The sequence below is a fragment of the Dermacentor albipictus genome, chromosome 2 (assembly GCF_038994185.2).
Source record: "Dermacentor albipictus isolate Rhodes 1998 colony chromosome 2, USDA_Dalb.pri_finalv2, whole genome shotgun sequence".
NCBI classification, from domain to species: Eukaryota; Metazoa; Arthropoda; class Arachnida; order Ixodida; family Ixodidae; genus Dermacentor; species Dermacentor albipictus.
This window is the reverse complement of record NC_091822.1, coordinates 188,935,531-188,960,980: the sequence shown is the minus strand read 5'-3', so window position 1 is coordinate 188,960,980 and position 25,450 is coordinate 188,935,531. Positions and strand designations below refer to the sequence as shown.

Below are 25,450 nucleotides of genomic sequence, written 5' to 3'. Positions count from 1 at the left end.
TGCTGGTGATCGCTCTGGCATAACGGCCTCGAAGGGGCCCGACCCTCACGGGACGCAGCCTCCCTGCGGAGAGCAGGTAAGAGGCGTGAGAAGCTTAGCGCAGGAAAGAACGGAGGTTCAGTCCACCACTGCACCGCGGCCTGGCGTCGATCGAATTCTGGAAGAGCGCGCACCTCGAGGGAGCTACCGCCACAGCACCGGACGCGCACATTATTGCTCTCGGCCGCTGTTTATCCTGTCGCTTACAGCGCAATCAATCACGCAGCATTACGGTGCAGCGCGAGAGAGAGGGAGTAATATATCTATATATATACACAGACACACACACAAAGCAGGATTCTCGCTCGATGCTGTATGCACGCACTTGCCACCCGATTTTTCAACTTTCCTTTCCCATGTTGTTGAGTTCCCTGTTGGTGGTGGTTTTTACGTATTTTTTTGTGTACCTACGTTTCGGCGTCTCGTGGGCCGTGTGGCGACTTCATTGCGCCGCTATCGAAAATTTCAATCTTTTACCGCTCTCTGCGTGCATGTCGCAGGGGCGGCTCGCCTCTCCTTCCATTGTCTTACCTTCGTGCTGCTTCGCCCTGTTCGACCCTCCGACGTCTCTTTAAAGCGTTGAGCACGCATGTCGCACAAAGGTGATATAAGGTACGACGTCGCTAATTTAATACAGTATTTTTTGTTGGCAATTTTTGTTGGTTCTTCGTGGATAGATAGATAGATAGATAGATAGATAGATAGATAGATAGATAGATAGATAGATAGATAGATAGATAGATAGATAGATAGATAGATAGATAGACAGACAGACATACAGACAGACAGACAGACAGACAGACAGACAGACAGATAGATAGATAGATAGATAGATAGATAGATAGATAGATAGATAGATAGATAGATAGATAGATAGATAGATAGATAGATAGATATATAGATAGATAGATAGATAGATAGATAGATAGATAGATAGATAGATAGATAGATAGATAGATAGATAGATAGATAGATAGATGTCGTCGAAGGCCGAGCTGGACAGCACTGCCTCCCATTGCTCCCTCGTGGTGTTCGTGTCGGGGTGTTCTATGTGTGTAGCGTGCACTCCCACGTAATGTGGTATAAGGTTGGTGTGGTCCTGCACCACGGGCATTCGTCCCTGTAGGCTGTGGGATGTATGCGATGTAATATGTGTAGGTTCGTGCAAGTGCCTGTCTGGAGCCTACGCCAGGCAGCGGTATCCTCTGTTTTTAGATTACCATGAGGTGGTGGATATCGCATGCGACTCTTTCTGTGTTCGTTCACGATGGCTGAATACTCGAGGTCGACAGGGTTTCGGTCTTCTACAGCCGGCGTGATGAGTTCTCGGTTATGCACGAATCCTCGAGCTGCTCTGTTGGCCTGCAGGTTACCCATGATGGTAGTGTGGCGCGGTATCCAGATGATGGTTTGGTTGATGGTGTTCTCAGGGTCCTCCTTGAGTGAGGACCCTGAGACTTGTGCAGCAGGTCTTCCGAATCTTCCCTGTAAGAAGTTGTGGCAGGCGTGCTGGGAATCCGTAGGGATCGTCAGTGGTTTCTTTGCGTGTTGGCCTTCTCGGATGGCTAACGCGATGGCCAGCTCTTCGGCATCCGTGATCGACCAGGGGCGGGTCGATTCAGTGGAGGTAACTTTGCCTCGACGGTCGCATACCCCTGCCACAGAGCCCTTGTCCTTCGTCTCATACATGGTGGCGTCCGTAAAACGGGCCGTGGTATGGAACCTGAATGTTTTCACCACGTACTGGGCTTTTACTCTCCTCCTGCCGGAGTGTAGGTTAGGGTCCATGTTGCGTGGTATCGGGGCAACGTGATACCAGTCCTGGGCGTGACGAGGTATCCAGCAGGTTTCTTGGATTCGTGCTGTTATAGCTTGGAAGGCCAAGGTTTGTAGGACCTGCTGGCTCGTGTGAGTCCGTGCAAGTCTCTGTTGTTGCGAGACGTAAAGGGCTTTTGTCAGTTCGCTGAGGGCGTTGTGTAACCTTAACGCCAATAATTTTTCAGTCGATGTACTCCTCGGCAGGCGGAGAGGGGTCTTGAAAGCCATCCTCAAGAGCGTGTCGGCTTGCTTTGTCTCGGCTGTGTGATATTGTAGTAGGCCAGGCTGTATGTGATTCTACTCGCCACCAGGCTTCTGACCAGTCGGAGGGTGCTCCTTCCTTCATGCCTCTGTTCTTGGATGTTACGCGGGAGATCATGCGTGATATCGCCTTGACACTGGTGTTGAGAAATGTAAGGGCGTGTGTGGCCCGCTGGTTTGACTGCACCCACATTCCCAGTAGCCTGAGCAATGACTTCTCTGCTATGAGGCCCCCGTTGAGGTGTACTTCGAGTTTCCTTGTTGGGTCTATGGGTACGGTGTGGTTACCCTGCCTCGCCAGACTCGTAGGAGCTCAGATTTCTCGAGGGAGCATTGTAGTCCCCGTTGGCTGACGTATTCTTAGATGAGGTGAGCTGAAGTTTGCAGCCGTTCTTCATTTCCAATGAGGGACCCTGTTGTGGTCCACAGTGTTATGTCGTCTGCGTAAATTGCGTGCCGAAGACCTTTTACGTCCTGCAGTTTGCTTGCGAGGCCAATCATGGCGACGTTCAAGAAGCACATGGGTGAGATGGCAGCCCCTTTTTGTGTGCCCTTGTTGGGAGGCTGGTACACTGGAGTCTGGATCTCCCCCATTTTCAGCTCCGCCGTGCGGTGGCCCAGGAAACTCTGAACATACTTGTACGTTCGCTCGCCGAATTGGCCAGTCCTTCTACTCTGTAAAACAAGATTACACCCTTTGGGTTGTATCTTGCCACACAACAATAAACGTCATCTGTCTTGTCCGCATTTCCTTCCTTCAACGCTGCCAGCCCGGTACTTCCTAGTAACGAACGGCATGCGCATTACACAGCATTCCCGACAGGCAAGTAGCGGGCGCGGCGTTTCAAGAGAGGAAACGCAAGCAAGGCAGATGACGATTATTGTTGTGTAGCAGATATACACCCCAAAGGGTGTACCTTTGTCTGAGAGTGTAAGATACCTTGGTGGCTGACGTTGTCGAAAGCCCCTTTGATGACGATTGCTAGAAGGACGTGTTCGCCGCTGTGGGCAACGGTGCTGAGGACCTCTTCCTTGATTTGGAGTAGTACGTCTTGTGTGGACAGGCCTACGCGGAAACCGAACATGGTGTCCGGCAGGCGTTGTTGTCTTCTAAGCGTCTCTGCAGTCTCGTGTTTACAATTTTTTCTAACACCTTGCCGAGGCAGGACGTGAGCGAGACGGGTCTGAGGTTTTCAGTTGCCAATTTTTTGCCCGGTATGGGGATTGTGATTATTCGAGTGTGTTTCCACATCGCTGGCACCGTACCTTGTTCCAAGTGTTGGCTGAGAAAGGTCGTGAGCGCGGGGGTGGACTTGTCGCTTAGGTTTCTGATCATGGAGCTTGTGATGTAGTCCGGGCCCACCGCTGTGTTGCGGGTGGTATCTGCGATGACTGCTTTCATTTCGTTTTCTGTGATAGGTTCGTCCATTAGTGGGTTGGGTGGTCCTGTGTGGGGTGTTGTACATGGTTATGTGGGAACGGGATCTCCATAGCTCTTGGTTTTGATGACGTCGATGAGATCTTGTTGGCTACCTCGGTAGCTGTATAGAAACCGCTCCAGTGCCTTTTGTCCTTCTCCTTTGGTTTTTGATGGGGTCCAGGATAGCTTTGAGGATGTGCCACGTCTTGGCGGCATCCAGGGTGCCACCGAAATAGTTGCAGAATCCATACCAGTTCGCTGGGCCGAGTTGCATGGCATATTCTTCTACTTCCGCTGTTATTTGTGCTATGCGTGTCTTCAGTTTCCTGTTGTTCTTCTGTGACCTCTGGGGTCTCGTCCGTTCTGGCGATTTCTTTCGTGTGCTGTTGTTTATTCGTGGATGCAAGTCATTAATTTCAGCCCGACGAGCAGAAAAGAAAGATGGCTCGGGGTGTCAGTTCTGATTCAGTTCTTCGAGTTTAACTCCGAAGAGGACGAGAATGAGCTTGTTGTTCCCATCCGAAAAGGAAAGCGTAAATTAAGAAAGTTTCCAGAAAACGCATTATTTTCATGCATGGCGAAACATAATATCTTGCGGCTCACATTCGCCACGTGTACAAAACTAGAATTTGTTATTAGATCAATAGTATTGCACTTTAGTCTCAGAGCAATGCAAAAACCATGCAGGAACCATGTCGGGTTCATATACAAAATTGTGCATCTTGCAGCAGCACACAAAATGAGCAAGTTAAATATGCACGATGACGTATTAATCTTGACACGTGGGTTTTTTTATCTTTTACGGGTGAGTGCTTTTCACCGTCTAACGAATGTTATAGCTCAGCGCGGGACGCACCCGCATATATCGGAAGTTTTTCGAATGTTATTTATGGTTTTGTTGTCAGCGAAGCTTGTGTAATCTGATTGCATATGCGACGCGAATTGTGTAGAACTTTCGGGAAGACACACGAGCACCACTGATTACTCTAGAACCTCGTGTATAAAAGCCGATGCGCTTGACCGGCAGATCATATTTAGGCTATCGCCGACTGCTTTCGCCGCTACTGTTGTGCTTTAAGTGTAGCCTGTTTTTGCAGGCAGAGTTCCGCCGAATAAAAGTTAGTTTCGTCATTCACAGTATTGCTACTGTGTTCTTTACCGTCGCTACTACGTGACAATACATACAAGAATGAAAGGGCTAGTTGGCCTTGCAAATATCGCCGTCAATTGCTCCGGTCGCGCTTACTTATCAAATGCGGTAGAACGTCCGTCAACACTCCGCAAATATCAAATGAAGATTTGGCACGGAAACATTGAATGAAACCAGCACAGGAACAAGCAAACTTAACGAAGCATACGGAGTTGAACAAGGCGCAATACGTTGTGCACAAAAAAAGAAAAGCTTTTCAGCTGAATAAGTTGGCTCGCAATAACGCTTTTATGTAAGGCGTAACTTATGAGCTGATGCGTCCTGTTCAATGAGAGTTTATGTTTTCCTCATCCATTGTCTCACAGAAGTACGTCGGCCTGTCTTGCTGTTTTCCATTCTTCGTCCTAAGTTCCATCAAACGAGAGATTTTCATTGAAGATTTCTCTAATATGAAACAGACTATACAGTTCAGGTCTTATACGACAAAGTAGGGCAACGTATTAAGACATTCCTCTAGACGTATTTTGTTGCTACTTTTTGTCATTCGCTACTGCGATAGGGCGATGTTTGCGATGACGGCGGCACTCGCGAGACACCACCAATAACTGGAAGGAATCGATCTCCACACCGAACATATACTGGGGCCAAGCAATACGCGCCATCAATGTTAGCAGCAGCGAGGCGATACAGAGACCATCGCAGTGAACTAGGAAAAGCAAACAGGGCAGAATTTGCCGTCGAGCACAGTAGTAGAGCTTGATCCGGAACACGTTTCAGAAGCTTTTTCGGAGAGTGTCTGGTAGATCGGTAAATAAGAGACCTCGAGAAGAATAGCGGATTGTTTTTTGAGGCTTCTTTCCAAACACCGGGGTGATGGAAGAACAAGCATTCAATTTCTTCCCGTTTTTAGGTATTGGGATGAACCAAGCTGTGGAGAAAATTTCCGTCCAGACGAGTATCAAGATAAAAAAGGGAGAGAAGCAGTAGTCGTAAGACAAAACACAGCCTCACAGAAACCAGGCAACAGTGGAACGGACCGGCTGTTCAGAACAGCGGTACGTCTAGCAAAAAGTGCCGTCCCAGAAAACGAGGTGAAGATGATACGAAAAACGAAAAGGAAAGAAAATGCTAAGTTAAAAAAGAAGAAAGCAAAAAAAAAAAGAAAGAGACCTTTTAAATGCGGTGATGAACTTTGCGATGAGCGCATCCCATTTCCGGAAGGTCAGTTGTTTAAGTGCAGGATTATGTTAAGCTCGATGCAATTAGCTTACATGACTGCTCTTCACTATGAGAGCGGTGCAAGGCTCTGTAGGCCCTGGTGCGAACTAACGAGCACGGTCCACTTTGTCAAAACATTTCCGATCCACCAGGATGGCTATATCAATTGAGAAAGAGAGATATAAAGGGTAATAGCGAGAAATTTAATCATATAATATTGAAGAGAAACGCGGATAAGCCCGTATAATACCAAATATACGACAAACGCATCTCTTTGATAATAGATAAACGTAGCCAAAGCTGCTGGTAGGAGCAGATCCTGATATATGTGTCCTCTCTTACAAAAATAGATGTTCACATTGAATAATCATCGGTACAGGTTCTTTTCAGCATTTGCTGGACTCACATGAATGATTTTCCACGTGTCTATTTTGACGACGCTTAGTGAACGACAGAGAAAACACTAAGAAACACAAATCGTCTGAACATACGCACGCCACATATACCTATGGTAGGCGATAGGAACGTGAAACGGACGCGCGTCGAGAGAGTTAAGTTGCCTAGTAGAAATATCTTCCTGCTCTTCTCAGAGACATTACGGAGATGAAATGCCACACACAGACATGAAATTAATATTTTTCGGGAACTTCGGTCACGTTCAACTGTTTGCCCTTTGTCGAAGACAGAGAACTCAGTTCTTTCTAACTAATAATAATTAATTCATCCTTATACACCTGCGGAATGATTGCTCGCCCACGGCCATGTCACGCTTGTGATGCAGGAAACTAATGGAGAATTACACTGCAGTCCTTGAAATGCAACATTGAAGTGCATGTACCGACCGTTAAAGATAACGTAGTTCTAAAATGCGATGCTGTCTTCACAGTGACTACTACGCTACCCAAACATCAGGTGTGAGGAGTCCCACATGTCATATTTAAGAAAGCCGCAGGCTGAAGCTTCCAGAGAGGTGACGTGGACTGCGCGGCACGCAGCAAGAATCACGGGCGGAGAGATACACGTGACTGCTGCTACCACAAGAGGGAGTCCAAATTATGTCAACTAAAGAAAAGCACCCATAAAAGGCACGCAGGACTGAACTGATAATTGAGACCTCTTTGCGAGGAACGAAAATTCGCATAGAATGTGCCCGTTTGGCTCTGCAAGCGTGGTGCCGTGGGATTGACAGTACAGTTGTCTTTTTAGCCACTACGTATTACGCCAGCGTGCGACGTCCGGTTCAGCGGCACACACAAATCTCGGTTCGGTCAGTAAGACTGCTAACACAATTCAGCTCATCCCCGCTGGTGTGTGGACAGTTTCTTCTAAATCGAAGCTCTAGCTCTTTGTGATTACACGTTTTCTTGTTTCACGTTACAAGTTGCATAGGATCAAAATAAGAACAGTTGTACTCCTGACATTTATTCTTATAGCATTAAAAAAAGAACTTCGCGATACTGTCTACGAGATAGATCTCAACACGTACGTGTTTTGTGTCTGCACATATCATTTTTTCTCTTTCCAGCCTTGACGTTCTACTACTCGCTCTCCTATTTTTTCCACTATGCTACCGATTAGCCAACCTTATACTTGCTTTTCTTAAACTCCATCTTTCACATCCCCCGTATTCTCTCTCATCGCAGGTACGGTGGGTCATTTCGTTGGTGACAAAAATAATTTCTTAATAGTGGCACGATTCCTACGTTGTGTCCGAATTAAATTGCAGAGACAATATTTGGACGATATTGTGCAGGCCCTGCATAAGCCACGCTTGCATGGAGCAAGTCGGCGAGCGAAAGCGCGGCTCTGTATGACGTAAGAATGCCTTCGGTCGATTTTATTCTTGTCCTTCCCTCCACCTTTCACGGCCGCCCATCCCGGTGATAACGTGGGCGGGGCGCAGCTCGGACCGTTGACTACACGGGGAATGGTATAACGTCGGAGCAGAGTCGTTGCATTATCTAGGGCCCGGACGTAATAGACTAACCTTGTAATGGCTGCTCGATTATATTGTTTGCCAGCCACGATTCTTGCTAGCGCTAACTTGTTTATGGCAAAGAACAGCTCGGAAAGAAAAACCACAGGTAAAAGAGCAGTAAAACGCAGACAGCATCGTAATTGCGTGTGTATTTGCGCTTTCCGCCTCCTTCCCTCGACTCGCGAACGCGATGTGCCATAGCCTGCGCGTGGATTCACTGTCGAGGAGCAATCAGGAGGAGAACGGTAAGTTTCATCAGAGCAAGGGTAGGCGGATATTGCGGACCGAGGAAACGATGTGGAAATGGGGCAGTGTCGAATGCTTTCTGACGCAAACGTTCTCGTGCCAAACAAGCTTTGTTCGCAGCTCGCCCGGGCAACAAAGACTTACATAAATGTCACGACTTTTAAATGTGCCGGTCACTAATTTCAATCGTGCAGCGCAAGGGGAACACTCGTGGATGAGATGAGAATTAAGCCTCACGAGAACCGCGTACGCCGTACCACAATTTGTACCCATAAAAATTAATAAGGGTAATAATAAGGAATCTCTAAATAACTCGTACACCCGAAAGAGCATAAGGTTGGGAGCTATAGATTGATTTACACTCGTGTTCACTTTTGAGTGTGTAAATTATCGTACACTGTAGTGTTGCGGAGGATGTCACAGCTGGCATGGCAGTGAATTAGGAATGAGAATTCGCAGGACTGTTCCCACATGCGCGCAGTGCAACTATGTTCGCTGGCGGCACAACAGGCAGAACCAGTTGCAGAACAATGGCAGCCGAGATACAACCACTGATCAGATTACAAGAGCTATGAAGCTTCCTCAATTTCGCATACATTTAGTAATACAAAAGTTGAGTGCCTGGGAAAGTAGGTCACTTTTCCGATCGGTGTTGGTGCGCCCCCGATTGCCGCCTTTACGGTCCCGAGAAGGGGTTCGTGTCACCCCATCAGCTGTGGGCACTTTTTTGCAACCTTCGGCATTTTTCTTTCTGCCGCCTTAGGCGAAGTAAGTAAATATTTGTCCAGAACAAAACGTTAATGTTTTGAGAAGCTTGCTGTGTGTCTGTTCTACAGTTACGTAAACAGAAGACGAACTTCATTTGTATCACGATGTTCTTTCTTTTGAACGTCGTCATCACAGCCCTAAACGCAATTGTGGGAGTTGAAAATAAGGACGAACAGTTAGGCTGACAGGGAAAATACTGGATTAAACAGTGTGATATAAAGTTACCAACATGTATCGACATGCCGCTTAAGGTCACCAGTCATTCCTTCATTTTGAACTTTAGCATTTAGTGTGCGCAAACCTCATATGACGTTACAATAATAATACTGTTTCTGACACAGCGCTAAATTTGTGGCTTTGCAATAGGGGTCCAAGAAAACAGCCAAAGAAATAAATGAATGAAATCCCGCTAAGGAAACGACACCGATATATATTCTAGGCATTTAAGCTGGGAATATGGAGTATATTTACCGATATTAAGGCAACCCTACAATGTCTGCTATCCGCTCTACGTCGTGGACCACAGGACCAAGTAGTGCTGGAAATAAGACATCTATTTCACCAAATGGCACAGAAAGGACATGATGTCCTTTTTCGGTGGCTATCAGGTCACTGCGGCATCATGGGCAACGAACATGGAGCTGCTACAAGGGCTCACGAAGATGTCGTGAAGGAATCCGCCCTTGTCAAGAATCGATGTTGCGACAAAGCTTCGAATACTCGCGTGTGTTGTCACACAATTCATGCGAAACACACCAGGTTTCCAGAATATTCGTCTCCACTGCCTGGACCCATCCCTCCGAACTACGCCTTCCATCTGGACTATCCCAAATTGACACAACTGTTCTCTGTCGACTGTGGCTTGGAATACCTTTTACGAACGCCTTTTCTTGTCGCATCTGAATGGCTGAAAGTGCTGCTTGTGACCCTTGTGGTAGCGAGGAAGTCATCGAACGTGTACCCTCTGTCAATGTCCTCGCTACAGCTCCCAGAGACAGTCGCTCGTGAAGGCGTCGAAACGCCTCGACTACCGGCCGCTTTTCGAGCAGATTGATCCAACAGTAAAGTTCATTACATATTCAGATGATTGCACCATGTTTTCTGCTGGTCCTGACGCGACCAAACTGGCAGTTTACTGTAATCATATACTTAACAAGCTTGTCAGGTGGCCTTCGTGGAACCCGCTTAAAATAACACTTCAAAAACAAAGCTTATGTTTTTTTGAGCCAGAAACAAGGCTATGAGGTTGGAGCACGTCATCGGATGTGGGAATCATGACACTGAAATAGTTGGGGAACACACTTTACTCGGCGTAACACTATCTTCAAATCTTACATGGGATTCTTAAACACATCTTAAACCTATATTAAAGTTTTGCGTCCATCAGTGGTGCGACGACGCGTTGTCGTGCGCCTCCTTGAAATATTAAAATTAATATGTATTATGCATTGTTTGCTTCTCGAATTAATTATTGTACTTGGTCTCGCTAACAACAAATAAAATGAACATTTAAAAAGTTCAGATATTGCAAAAGAAAGTCATGCGACAGATTGTAAACCTTGAATATTGTGAATCTAGTGTGAGCGCTTTTCAAAAATTCAGCACGATTCGGGAAGAAACCATGCATGACTATCATGTTCTGGCGACTTCTTATCAATCAAATAAAATATTTAGGCAGTTCTTAGAAACAACGGCGAGCTTATGTGTGCACAAGCCTATGTTAAATAGACGCAGCACGGACGTGTGGTTTCTCCCACGTTATCGCACAGGTTACAAACTACAAATGCTGCAACACAGTCTTCATTTATGTTATGAACAAATAAAAATAAACGCAATACGCGTCGAAATCTCAGTTGCGAGCATTTTTTGTAAAAGTGTTGTAATAAATGTTCGTCGCGTCAAATTATTTTTTAATATATATAATCCTCGTATTTATGTTCGTGTATTGATGACACACTCCTTTAATTTTTATTCTATATAATTTTTATTTGTTGGCTATTTTATCAGCATATATGCTTAAATTTCTACTTCATGTATTGTTGTTAGATGTCTTTAATTGTTTCGCTGTACCTGCCTTTTAACGGGTACCTGGGTATCTCAAGCTGTCTACACAGCTTTTAGCCCAGATCCAGTACTATCTGGTGAATAAGCAGAATTTTGAATTGAATTGAATCTTGAAATGCCGGCTGATACGGTCTTAACAAAGGCGCTACTGAAGTTCCTCCGGTCAAGCGACCTGTATTCAATGACCATGACATTCACGCGTTCCTATGTGTGTGTTGCCTTTCTGCCTCCCCTTACACCTTTTCCTGTGCAGGCTAGCAAACTGTATATCTATCTTCCGTTTAACGTCCCTACCTTTCGCACGTCATTTGTCTCTCTTTCTCTTAGCTGGCTGAGCAATTACACGCACGATCATGTACATTATGAACTACTGCCGTCAGCATACGTGAAGCAGCTTTACCGCAATTAATGTTCGCTGGTCAGTTCATAGGCGAAAGTAACCAGTTTTAGTGCGATATCACCGGAATTTTTGAACATCATTATGAGGAGCCGATTCCGCGGTATATCGCACGCACGCACGCACGCACGCACGCACGCACGCAAATAAAAAAAAAACAACACAACCAGCAGCTTAAGAGCTTGCCTAACGTAGAATATGACGGAGGTAAGTGCAAGTCTTGCTTTCGCCCTGTTCACGATGGTTCACGATTAAGCTACTCGCTTTTACGTTAACTGCCACCGTCTCTGCTTGCGCTCGCATAAAAACGGCGAAACATAGGTGAACAGGGCACGGCCACCTGTTTTATCGTTTTCTTCAGAGCCAGCGAGCGGCTACCGGCGTCCAGTCGGACACTATTGGACAGCATGCGCGCCCGCAGGGAAGTGCGGGTGAGGGTACACGTATACTGCTGATATCAGTGCTCACCTATCAGGTCCCACTCGCCATTGGGGATGTAGGTGGACAAATCCCCGCCTTCCTCGCTGTTGACGCGCAGGTCCAGCTGATGGCCGTGGTAAGTCCAGGAGCCGAACTTCAGGTCACACTTCTGATCGTCGAAGGGAAACCACGTTATGTCTATCTTGCACGTGCTCTTGAATATGCCCGGAGGGATGTAGTTGCAACTGCCGTTGCTCCGCACCACCACGTTAGTCGGGTACGTGCCGTCGAACTTTTCGTCCGCACTGCGCGTGCGCAGACGGGGACCGGGAAGGGTTTGCAGAAAGAGAGAGAGAGAGAAAGCGGGGGACGACCGACACACCGAAGATGAGTTTGCTACACCCACATTCTCTCTACATACTACTAGAAAACTGGCGCAAACAATGGGAGAGAACGGACGAAGCGATCAGAAAGGCTAGGCGCGGTGGCTCAGCCAATGTGGCGGCGTGCTGCTGAGAAAGAGGTGGTGGGTTCGGTCACCCGACCACGGAGGTTGAATTCCTCTAGGGGCGGTACGCATACGCGCTTGTGTGCCGTAATTTGAGTGCGCGTTACAACCAATTGTGTTTTTTCGTGAAGTTAAGTACTATAAATTACATTTTTCATTGCAGAGACAGAAATAATGCGTGTTTGCTTTCTCCGCCGCATTCCTTTGTTTCCGCCAGCTTTCTCGCTGTAAGTCGTGCACCAACCAGTGCAGCAAAACCTACATCTCATTAAGAATTATTTTCATGCAAAGGTTTCAGATGATTTGGTTCTTGTAAAAAAAAGCTGTTCTATTCGTGGAAATGCAAGAATGGCAACGCGGCATTTGAAAGATGGACACTTAAGCATAAACTACGGAGAACAGGAGAAGAATGCGCCTCCGCACGGTGCCAACGTTTCGATAAGAGCAATGGCATTTGTTCCCTGTTGGTGATGAGTCGCTAACATTAAGAGAACATTAGCGCCGGACTGAAGCCCCTATTTTAAATCTGTATTCTAGTTTGTGCCGCTACAAGTTCAGCCACGAATAACGACGCTAGTGTAACTTGACCGAACGTGTGCTGCTAAAATTCTCAGGGCGATGGGGGGCCTTCACATACAAAAAAGAAGGACAGAAAGGAAAAGGCGTCAGTAGGGCTTCTTGGCCCTGCTAGAAGGAAAGTCTATGTGCTTCGCTTGCTTTATGGTGTGGAATATGCATCTCGTGGCATATACTCGGGACAAACGTTTCGAAACAGGGGGATATTTTTCAATGTTCATAATAATTAAACATAACCTGATAACTGTCGTATATTTAGCGGCTGCAATACGCACCATGATATTCACAACTGAAACAAGCGAATGTTTTGTCAAATACGATAGGTTACTGGCCGACAACAAGACGAATTGTATGATGTCCGCCGCTCCTAATAATCTGCTAGTAAAAAAAATAATGTCTGATTATTCTGTTCTTCACAAACTAAACTGAAACACGAAGATTATAAATTCGTTGCTCGTATGAACATCTTTAGATGTCAGTTTTATCCTTTGAGTTATGTCTTCAATTCACATTTTTTTCTTTTTTTGTTTTGTTCTTTTTATATATATATATATATATATATATATATATATATATATATATATATATATATATATATATATATATATATATATATATATATATATATATATGTCGTGGCCTTTCTGAGGAAAGCTTTAGAGACTTTTTCTCTTCTGCACCGTTCTCTTATAAATGGGTTATTGCGGAAACATTCGGGAAGGAAATATCCCGGTACTCCCTTTCTATCTGTTCTGCAGAAATATATAATTACCTCTAAACAATATTTACAGTGATGACAATAAGTATAACGTTGCCGCAACGGAGCGTTCATGTACTAGCTGGTCAAAAAAGTGGCACACGCAACTTAGCGTCAAGAAATGTAAATCGATGCGAATATCCCGTACTGATGAAGCTAGTCCTACCTATTTTTACTTGATAACGTTCCTTTAGAGAGCGCAAAAAACTACAAATAACTCGGCGTCTATATAACCTATAATTTATCCTGGAAGTACCATATCGATTTTATAATGAACAAAGCTAATCGCACACTTGGATATGCACGCAAAAACTTTTCGCTTGCACCATTATCACTAAAACAATTGTTATACACGACATATGTTCGTCCACAGTTCGAATATGCGTCATCAGTATGGAACCCACATCATTCCATCTCACTTAACTGTCTTAAAAGCGTCCATAATCACTCCGCTCGGTTTATACTAATTATTACCACCGCACGGAAAGCGCAACACTAATGAAGGCTACACTGAAGCTCCTTTCCCTGTTAACCCACAATAAGCAATCACGCGTATGCTTATTTCTAAGATTTACTACCAGAACGTAGCGCTTCGGTCGGCATGGATTAGTCTAGCATCATTCACTCATCACGTAGAGATCGTACACATGAGGTACATGTGCCTCGCTGTAACACACTAAGACACTCGAAATCGTTTTACCGACAACATGCAACGAATGGAATCGTTTGCCAGTATCTATTGTTAGCATAAGTAATCCTGCTCAATTTAAAGCTGCTTTAGTTAACTACACCTAAATCTTTAAACTTGTGATTAATACATCATGTGACTTTTTTCTTATATAAACACAATATTTGCAGCTTTAGTATGTATGTATTGATATATCATTTCTCACTTGTGTATTGAAATGCTTATCATGAGTTTTCTCTTATGAAGTATCATTGCTATTTTTTGTGTATTATAATAGTGTTTATTATGATATGTAATTAGGCAGCTAACATAATTTTTCATTGTTACTTATAATGTGCCTTTTCTGCGTAATCCTATTTTGAATGTGTCTTATGTAGTCGCTCGCTCTAAAATGTACAGTTACTCCGAGAGTACTGTAAGTAAATAAATAACTTCATAAATAACTAAAAATATATCTAACTAATGTGCCAGAAATTCTGGAAACAGTTTATGGTCTTTCAGTTTTGCTGAAACCGCAGAAAAGAGGTGGTTAGGCAGCGATTTTGTACGCAGAAGAACAAGCTCTACTTTCGCTGCGAAACACCATGTAACCGAGACAGCCGACCCTGAAAAAAAAAAAGAAAAAAGGAAACGAACTAGGAGGGAGCATTACGTCACGAAGCGGACCTTGGAAAAGGAACTCTCAGTAAAGTCATTCCCTTCGCTTTCTCTCCTCGCAGTGTCTGTCCAACTAGTGGCCTCTAGGACTCAGCGCACTCGCCGAGAATATTTGGATTCCGGTATTTTTTAAATCAATGCGCAGTGCACAGAGGGAGCATTAAAACCTACCGCTTGCTCGGAGGTGACGATCACGTGTCGAGTCTACTCGTCTGGCTGCAATAACGTTGCGCAGTGCTCCCACCTAGTTGCGTTCTTTTTCCATGCTTCCGACACACAAGCTCTGTATAGGAACCTGGCCTGACTCGCACCGTTTTGTGTACACTCTGGTGGTCCACTCACCTGTTGTACATGAGCACATCCGGCTTCCAGATTTTGCTCGGCGGAATACGCAGTTCCTGCACTCCGCCGTACTCTTTTGGGTTCCAGCGTAGGTTCACGTCTATCCAATCCTTTTTATTCCAGGGGTTCAGGGAGGGTTGTCCCGCAGAAAGCGACGACACGTGTTGAGGTGGTACGAAGCAGACAGCACAAAACACAGCGACGCCTAACGCCGCACGCGGGAGCTCATAAGCTCCGAAACTAATGACGAGGCTCAGAACCCTTTCCCTGGTTGACAACCTCGGAGGAAATGTTGTGCGACATTATCTGTGCTGCTTTACTGGGCGCCCGTCGTTTCTTCGGTATATGTCTCTTGAAAAGGAGACGTTGTTAGTAGCTCATGTTCTCATCGGCTGACGACTTTGAAAAAAACGATACACACAGGGATATTTCTGTGAACCCCTGGTATCAGTTAATGTCGTTTCTTCGAATATATGAAACTGAACAAACATTTTGGTGCGTTCATTGTATTATTAGCGCGAATAAATGAGGAATATAGATTAACTAAGAACCAACCACGCAAGTGCGCGTCTTTCAATTGCCGACAGGAAAACTCCATGCACCTAGCTGCGCTAGCCATCAGGGTGATAATAAAGCCAAGGCAATGATCGAATATGGACGTTGCATGTGCACGAAGAGAAATTATGTAGCTAGTCCCTCATTCGCAAATTATAGCTGAGATATATGCATCTGCGATCTACCGGCGCTGTTCCATATCGTCGCACCGTTCATTGCGCTATAGAAACAGTTTAAATTTAGGAGTATGTTTACAAAACCTTTCACGTTTAAAGCCACTCCGTGATAAAACAAACCCCGGGCACTAACTATTCAAGAACCGTTATTCGTTATCCAGTAGATAACGGAACATGACTTGTGGATACAAAGCTAGCCGATAAGGGGCAGACGGACAGCTCAGAATCATAGTTACTTAAAGATACTTAAAGGGCAATGCAGAAGGGTCCTCGAAAGCCGCAGGAGAGAGTGAGCTATCTGTTATACAAGATTTGACGCTCCCTGATGCATGGTGCTTAATATCTAGCTCGCTTGTTCAATATTGCATCGTCTGCAGATGGCGATCGTTTTCTTATCGCGTTCAAAAAGTGCCCCTTTGAGAGAAGTTTCGTGAATATGGGCTCTGACCTACAACTTCACGTTCGCAAAGGCTCGTCGATCAAAGTTATGCGGGCAATATGGAAGGGTATTCGTTTTACCTCTTACGTTATTTTCTGACAGCGGCTCAGCTATATCGATTACTGGTAACTGATGGCTTTCTAAGTGCCAGGAAAGACATAATGAGGCGGTGCTTCTAGGCTGCAACCAGTAACATCTGGTGCTCAGCCCTGTTCCTTCTTTTTTTTTATATCATGTGTCGCCTTTTAAGGTGACCATAACGTACCCTCGCTCTCCTCTAACTCTTTCTTAAAGAGGAAGAAAGTCTGGGGCTGGTCAATATAATGTATTCTTCCCCGCTTTGTTACACTGCTTTCATATCATCTACCTCTCACGATACTTAGGTGGAGCCCACTCGAGACATGACTAAACGCGAAAAGGTAAAGAATCGGAATTGGGAGCATTCACGTGCACCCTTTTGTTTTCCTACTTACCGCTTTCACTGCGCCGCCGGAAATAGGCTGATCGAGATATAGGGCAACTTTTCACAGTGCTGGCTCTACGATGATATAGCGGTGTCAATGACATCAGCGCCCACGCCCAATAAGTGGGATCGTTGCATTATCCGGGCCTTCGGCTGCATGTAGCGACTGCGTACGTCAATGCACACCTTTCCGCGCCTCGCAGTTCTCAATGCAAATGCTGTCGCTGGTGTTTGTTTATGCATTCAAATGGTGCGCGATTACTGCAGATTACTTTATCAGCAGCCACAAATAATAAGCAGATGTGTGAGAGCGCAGGATGATCAGTTCATCAATTGACACTTCGGGAACAGGACGCTATTGTTGAGCCTCAATTTCAGCGTTGAGAGCTGTTTAGGATTCTTAGTAGCGCATCAGCCAGACCAACCTTTATTGCCGTGACGACGTGCTCCAACTTATCAACGGCATCTCGAAAACATAACTGCAGCATTGTCAAGAAAACATTCAGGCTATGTAAAAACAGGGCTGTTTTTATTAGCCTGGCCCGCAAATGTGACTGTTTAGTATTTTTTTTTTCTCCGACATAACGCGCGTGACCAAATTTACTTGTCCGTATAAGCACTTGACTGAGAACTCAGAAGTTTTTAATCGCGCTTATTGGGGGCGCTTTTAGCAGCACCAAGTCTAGTGCTTTGAGGGCGCAACTTATCCGGAATATATTCAGACTCGAGGTAACGCTGCTAATTTTTTCCGCACTTCTTCAAACATGGTAACAGACGAGCGTTCCCCATAGAATTTGCAATTTATATGCGGAGCTTGCACGGAACGACCGCTTCTACTTGCGCTTCGTAATATTTGTAAAAACCAGTGACCATTCTGGCGTGTTTCCGCTCATGGTGTCAGTGCCGCTGACATCATTAATGTTTGCGCGTATTGAATGTCTTTCAGAACCATGAAGCGTCTCATTATGCCAGAACCGCAGAAAGTTTCCTCGTAGCATATGCTCACTCTCGGACAGGCACGTACCCAGGGGGGGGCCCGGGGGGGCCCGGGCCCCCCCCGAAATTAAGTGGCATACCCCCCCCCCCCCCCCCCTCCCCACCCACGCCACCACTCCTCACACATTCCTAAAGCGCCGCCAGATTAATGTTGAGACTTCACAGCTGTTCATCGGTCAGCCTTATGCTGCCTTTTTCACTCCTTTTAGATGGCGGTAGTTATCGGCATTTCTTGTAATGTGAAGGACAGTTTTCTCATAGATTCCGCACCCGCGCGATTAATTCGAGATGCGCTCAGTTGTCACCATCTATTCAACCGCCACGCGCATAGCTGTTGCTTTTGTTAGTTCAACCTTCTTTGTTTAGGCTGATCCTGGGACCAGGAGAGGGATGCGGCTGTTACTCAGCTGGTCTGTACTCTCATGGAACGGGTTGCGGCCGGAGAAAACACCAATTGCGTTTAACTTTTCCCTTTGCTTCATTATTTTCTTGAGTTACGGCTCGCCGCGACGCTGGCAGATGCCCGGAACCATATACACGTGATATGGGTTAAATAAGGTGGGAAATAAAATGATGTGAATGAGCGTCCATCATGAAACCCTGCAATAACCCTTAAACCCATAAGCAAAATGACTGTCGCCAGTTACCTCGTCTGTTTTTCCTTAATTGTATGGCCTTTCCGTGCAAAATTGGAAACCGGAAACAAAAATCGCAAGGAGTTGAGAAATTAAGCGATCTACTAAGGGAGAGAGCCAACGCAACCACCAAACCGCAAGCAAAAGCGAATAATAAAAATGTTAACCGTTGTTTATGAGAATATTTATGGATCAACATCTTTTTATTTAAAAGGAAGTAGAGAAAACGCCGCCGGAAGTGGAGAATAATTACTTGCTTTGAATGACGCTTCTACAGTTATCGGTCGAACCGCCTCACGTAGCCACTTCTCTGCTGTGCTTATGTGGGTGTTTTTCTAACCTTTCTCGGTCAGCTCAGTACGTCTAGAATCACAGAGTACTGCGCTCTACGCGGTTGTATGGGACTGGCGGCCGCACAGCGTTACGCAATTCGCGGAACTGTCAAAACTCATCAACAAGGCGAAAATAACTGATATTCGAAACTATAACATATGAAAGACTGAAGAAGCTGTAAAAAAATGAACGCAGCCTGAAATCAGTGAAAAAGAAACCTGGCATAGGACAAACCATGATGTATGCACTAAAAGATAAGAGGGATAATATCGTAAGCAATCTCGAAGATACAGTAAAGGCAGCGGAAAAATTTTAAGCTGACCTGTATACAGTACCCAGAGGAGTCACGATACCTCACTTAGAAACAGTAATGAACAGGATACAGAAACTCTCCTATAACTAGCGATGAGGTCAGAAGGGCGCTGCAAGACAAGAAACGATGACGAGCGTGAGGAGAAGGTGGAATAACAGTCCATTTAATCAAAGATGGAGGAGACATAATGCTTAGAAAACTGGCGGCTCTTTATACGAAGTGTATATCGACTGCAAGGGTCCCAGAAAACTGGAAGAATGCAGACATTAAACTAATCCACAAAAAAGGAGACGTTAAAGAATTAAAAAATTATAGGACCATTAGCTTGCTCCCAGTATTATATAAGATATTTACCAAAATAATCTCCAATAGAATAAGGGCAACACTGGATTTTGTCAACCAAGGGAACAGGCTGGCTTCAGGAAGAGATACCTTACAATGGATCACATCCATGTCATCAATCAGGTTATCGCGAAATCTGCAGAGTACAATAAGCCTCTCTATGTGGCTTATATAGATTACGAAAACGGATTTGATTCAGTAGAGATACCAGCAGTCTAAAGGCACTACGTAATCAAGGACTACAGAACGCTTACGTAAAAAGCTTGCAAAATATTGCTGCATGCGTGTGGTATTTGTTTGTTTGAACGAGGTGCGTGGGCGCCATCACTCCAGAAAAGAGGAGGAAGAACGAACTGGGCTCGCGCTGTGAATCTAACCGGTCAGCGCCGCAACCGTTGTTGTAAATATAATCTGTAAATAGTTTCTCGTCTTACTGGCTCGTCCTTCGCGTAAGAATATATACAGAGGTTCTACAGCTACCTTAATTCTACACAAGAAAAGCAGGGAGATACCTATAGGGAAATGGGTAAGACAGTGAGACACAATTTCTCCAAAGCTATTCACTGCGTGCTTAGAAGTCAAGCTATTAAACTGGGAAGGCTTAGGAGTACATATCGACGGCAAATATCTCAGCAACCTTCGGTTTGCCGATGACATTGTTCTATTCAACAACAATGCAGACGAGCTACAACAAATGATTGGAGACCTTAACAGAGAGAGGGTGAGAGTGGGGTTGAATATTAATATGCAGAAGATGACGATAATGATAAATAGCCTGTCAAAGGAACAACAGATCAGGATCGCCAGTCGGCCACTAGAGACTGCGAAGGAGTACGTTTACCTAGGTCAATTAATCATAGGGAACCCTGATCATGAGAAGGAAATTCACAGAAGAATAAAAATAGGTTGGATCGCATACGGCAGACATTGCCAGTTCCTGACTGGAAGCTTACCATTATTATTGAAAAGTAAGGTGTGCAATCAGTGCATTTTGCCAGTGCTGACATATGGGGCAGAGACTTGAAAATGAGTTTAGGACCGCGCAACGAGCGATCGAACGAAGATTGCTAGGCATAACGTTAAGAGAGAGAAAGAGAGCGGTTTGGATCAGAGAGCGAACGAGTATAGACGATAATCTAATTGACATCAAGAGGACAAAATGTAGCTGGGCAGGTCATGTAATGCGCCGGTTAGATAACCGTTGGACCATTAGGGTTACAGAATGGGTACCAAGAGAAGGAAAACGCAATCGAGGACGACAAAACACTAAGTGGAGCGATGAAATTAGGAAATTTGCGGGCGCTAGTTGGAATCGGTTGGCGCAGGACAGGGGTAAATGGAGATCGCAGGGAGAGGCCTTCGTCCTGCCGTGGACATAAAACAGGATGATGATGATGATGATGATGATGATGACGACGACGACGACGACGACGACGATGATGATGATGATGATGATGATGATGATGATGATGATAATGATGGAGGTGTTGGGCCCCCCCCGAAAAAAAATCCTGGGTACGTGCCTGCTCTCGGACGTACGTTAACTTTTATATTTATCATACTTAAACATCATTCAGCGGCTTCTTGTGTAGTTGTTTTCGAACGAGCGACACCTTGACATATTACTACTCGCTTCTGGCAGCAGTTGGCATATTAAACGGCGACATCTAAAACTACGTACCAGTCAATGCTTTAGACGAGGCAAGAAAAGAGTTGAGCCTTACAAAGCCGTTCGCGAGACATGACTGGAATCTGCGAGCACTAACTACGCTAATCCATTAGCCGAGCTCTAAAATGGCGTGTCAGAGTGGTTCGCCGGATGAGTTATCCCGTCGGCAAGGACACGGCGCTTCGACACTACCGGGAAACGACAGGGCGCCCATGCCGGAATCGGCTAGCCATCCAACAGGGCACCAATAATACACATGCACGTGTCTTCTATTTGAAAGTGTGCCATGGGCTGGGAGAGTGATATATGTCTATAGCGGGACCCTCATTAACATCCAAGAACTATTCAAGCAAACAAAAGCTTGATGTCTTTAAGCGTTTTGGCAAATTGGCCTGTCTTTGTGAGGGCACTAATGAACAACGAGTCAGATTGCCCGAAACTTTGGCACTGTAATGAGGCGCCCGCCACGGCAGTTTCTAATCGACCGATCAACTTTCTGATCAACATTATTACGATATGATATCATGAAGTTATTACTTCGTAAATGTCGGGAGCCAATATTTTCACATTCCACGCGACGTAAGATTTCGTATGGAATCATCGACGATACTTGAGAAGAAGTTCAAGATTGGTGCCTTGTTGGTGTGGCCGCCTTTCCGTTCCTCTGTACGCATTAGCAAGGCTCTTGTGAAAAGGCAGTATCTAGATTTCTTGCAGGCAAATTAAACACAAAACTGTCATTTTTTCTTCATCTAAAAATAAAAGAGAAGTTGTTCTGAGCACTCGCTCCTACATGGTGGCGCTGTCTCCCAAAACCAACATTCGACAGTTATCCGCAAACACACATGTTTACAGCACTTACACAAGTAAAGATGATTAAGGAGGTAAACGAAGATTTAAAATTGCGTCTGTAGGGCAGAAATCAATTCCAGCTCAGAAATGTTGCGTCAGATGCATGGAATAAGGGTGCGTAATGCAAACAAACTCCGAGGACAACTGCAGGAGCTACAATGGTAGCATGAGGTCTAGGCATGTAAAGACAATAACTTTTTTTCGCTGACTTTTTGTTTCAGTGCACCTAAGTGAGAACTCCGGAACCTAACTTTCCTTTTTTTTTGCTTGTTCTGTAAAGGTGCCAGCAAAAATTGTGCAGGAGGTAAATGATCTTCTTTATTGTGTGTATATCCTCTATGTTAGGTATCCGAATGTAGTGTCTAAATCCTGGGGAAAGCCTACGTTGCGTGATCGGTAAGCTGTGCTGACGGCACTGGGGACACGAACTTGTGTCGTAGTGTACTCGTGCCTGATTCGCATGACGGTTAATCGCTTCTGCACGTTTTGCAATTGTTGAAGCGTACCCGTACACGTACCTACATGATTTTTGCCCCATTGGCGTAATAATAGCAAGGTACGTAGTTAAGCGAACGAAGATACGACTGGTACGACAGTCAGGTTAGAGATTATCTAGAAAATTCAGACGTTAATCCGACAAAAAAAAGACATTTATATCATAAGTCTAGACTAAGGCACAGCGTAAATGGGTTGCATGGAGAGCGTCGTGCGCAAGCTTCTGTTCACGCTGCTGGTGCCAACTTATTGTTTTGAGATGAACGATTTTGTACCCGTCTCGGAGAAACCAAGATACATCCTGGTATAGAAGAGATAATCGTGTTATATATAGATATATTCTATTCTAATCACGTCGCTCCCTCAAAACAACTCGTAGTCTTTCATGTAGTTGTGATGGCAAAACAATATAGCGGTTGTAGGCAAGATGAATTCTAAATTAAAAGAAGTTTTGCTCGAACGGAGTTCAATCTTTCCAAAGATTACAATGATAAGCATACCGCGAAAGAAGCGATGCATTTATGCGGATAATAAGAAGAGATGTTTCATAGGAGTAGCTACTTCAATAGAATAATATTGTGTAAGGCAGTTAGAAAGAAAAATGATTCGCTCGCGTTCTGCAACTTGAGCTGACGTTATATACACTGCATTCCCTCAGCTGGCAGTCGCGCTGGTAAGAAAAAAAAAACACTAGCGCACTACGCAGAAGTTCGCGACGTAAAAAAAGCAATTACAGCAAAGATACCCGATTATAAAGCACACGCACACCGACAGCGCTATAGCGTTCGCTGCACGTAAGTTTCTAATCAGAACACGTGTGCACTAAGCAACCAAAGGGTTACAATTGCAAAAGTACGAAAGGCGAGTTGGCGGGTAACAGGAATGAAATGTCAGAGCACAGGCACAGTTGGCTCAAAGCAGAGTGTCTGGGCACGGTGCTATAAACCATGAGTAAAAGCTCGTGCAAAGCCATGCAGGCCAGGCGGCGGGGATGAGGTGCGACCAAGTATTCAGCTGACGCTGTTAGGCTGCAGTGACTGCTTGCGCGGCGCGCGTGAAAGCGCTGCCACGGATGCATTAGCGAAGATGCTCAGATTAGGGGCAGGCTGCGGCACCACCGCAAGCGCTTACAATTTTGTGAACCAAAAAGAGAGGAAGAAAGAAAAAAACACGCACACAGACATAGCCCCGTTTGTTCGCCGGCCTGTCGCTGTTCCGCCATAAACGCGATCTCAGCTGACAAAAAGCCAGTCTCTCTACAGGGCAGGCTTCAGCGCGAAACATGATAAGAGAGCTTCATTAGCGGAGAGTCCCGTAGTCCTCTGTTCTACGACTGGCCAAGCGTTGTGGCGGGCTTGCGTAAGTATAGAACAAAGTTTGACTACGTGTTGTGTCGGTCCCTGGCTATTGTGACTGTCGCGTGTGTTGTCCGCGTTGCACTGAATAATCTCCCTTTTAGCCGTTTCCCCCCCCGTCTTCTCTTAGGTCGCCGCTAAGTGCGGGGCTTAGCGATAACTCTCGATTCTGCTGACTTAATGCGAACGGCTCATACGCGTTGAGCTAACAGCGTCAGAAGGTCTTGGCAAGCGTATAGTTTCCGTTTCTACCTTGTACGGCCGGAGATATCGATGCTCGTGCACTGTTTCAGTTATGAATCATAAACGCTAGCGCAAACGCGAGTCCAGATTCGTAGCAAAATGGAGATAAAATGACCTGCGCCTATTGTAAGGTGTCGATTGTTTTAGGGGCAAAATCTGGGCGTGAGAGTTTCGCTCACTGATACAACGAAGTCAGTAGTTTGCAAAAGAATAAGCGGTCTAACGAAGACCTGGGGCGCTGACCAGCAAATGCTGATGTGAGCGCTGTGGCGCATTTTTTATGAGAAAGCAACAACAATGGTAAATGCAGGCTGCGAAAGTAACAAAATGACCTCGTTAGCTGAGTTAGCTTAGTTTGTTTTTAAATCGGTTTTTCCATTTATCCTTCTTGTCTTTCGCATACAAAAATCGTATCTACCACTTCCACTGCATCCTCAGTGGCGTGTTACGCGATTGTACACGGCATCATGCTACTCTCAGTGAGGCTTCGACTGGATCTAGTAAATCGTTCTATTCACGTAGGTAACCAGGTCGACGCCGTTTTCAGTCGATGAGCGTTCACATCAGAAGCCTGCTATGACATCTGGATAGACGTTGTGGTATTCCAAGTACAAATACAGGCGTCCGAGGATCATCCTCTCCATCGCTTTGCCCACACAGCTCACCAATGCGCTCGGGCGATGCGATGAAAGCTCCAACGGAGACTTGCCAGGCTTCAGTAGCGGAACTGCGCGACTACCCTTCCAGATTAGGGGAAGTGTGCCAGTTAGCCAGGATTCATTACAAATTTTAAGTAGAACACTCCTCGCTCGCTCACCCAGATGGCACAGAGCTCTGTAAGAAATTCCGTCAGATCCTGGTGAATACGTACGGCTGCACAAAGCTAGCGCCACCTTGAGTTCATGGATGGAAATGGTAGATCCATGCGGGGGTCACGTGGTGGCGGGAAGCTGATGGAATGTGATAAGTTGTTGGGACCTGTGAGTTGCCCGCATAATCTGGCACAGAAGTCTTATGCGACATCAATATCTGGTCGCTGTTGGAAGAGGGCCAGAGCATCGAATGGAGACCGCTGTACGGGTGGTGTCCCAAGCATTCGCACTGTCCTCCATAAGTGCGATAGGAGCTTACGAGGGTCTGAGATCCACCGAAATCAGTCCAGCATTGCGATTCCAGTTTATCTAACCGGCGCTGGACCTTCTTTTTTAGGCATCTAGCAGTCCGTAGATCGTTCACTGACTTCGTGCGTCGGTATCTACGTTCGGCACGTCACCGGA

At 45.5% G+C, this 25,450-nt stretch overlaps 1 protein-coding gene across 3 annotated transcripts in view; it reads right to left on the bottom strand.

The window, feature by feature from the left end:
* Positions 1 to 25,450, bottom strand: part of LOC135919724 (neuronal acetylcholine receptor subunit alpha-7-like) — a 328,023-nt gene that overhangs the window by 46,826 nt on the left and 255,747 nt on the right. For all 3 annotated transcript variants that reach the window (XM_065453597.2, XM_065453589.2, XM_065453605.2), the window contains exons 4-5: positions 15,308 to 15,417; positions 11,828 to 12,084 (exon numbers count right to left, since the gene is read on the bottom strand). In XM_065453597.2, coding sequence (XP_065309669.1) covers positions 11,828 to 12,084; positions 15,308 to 15,417 — 367 coding nt within the window. The remainder of the gene's footprint in view (positions 1 to 11,827; positions 12,085 to 15,307; positions 15,418 to 25,450) is intronic.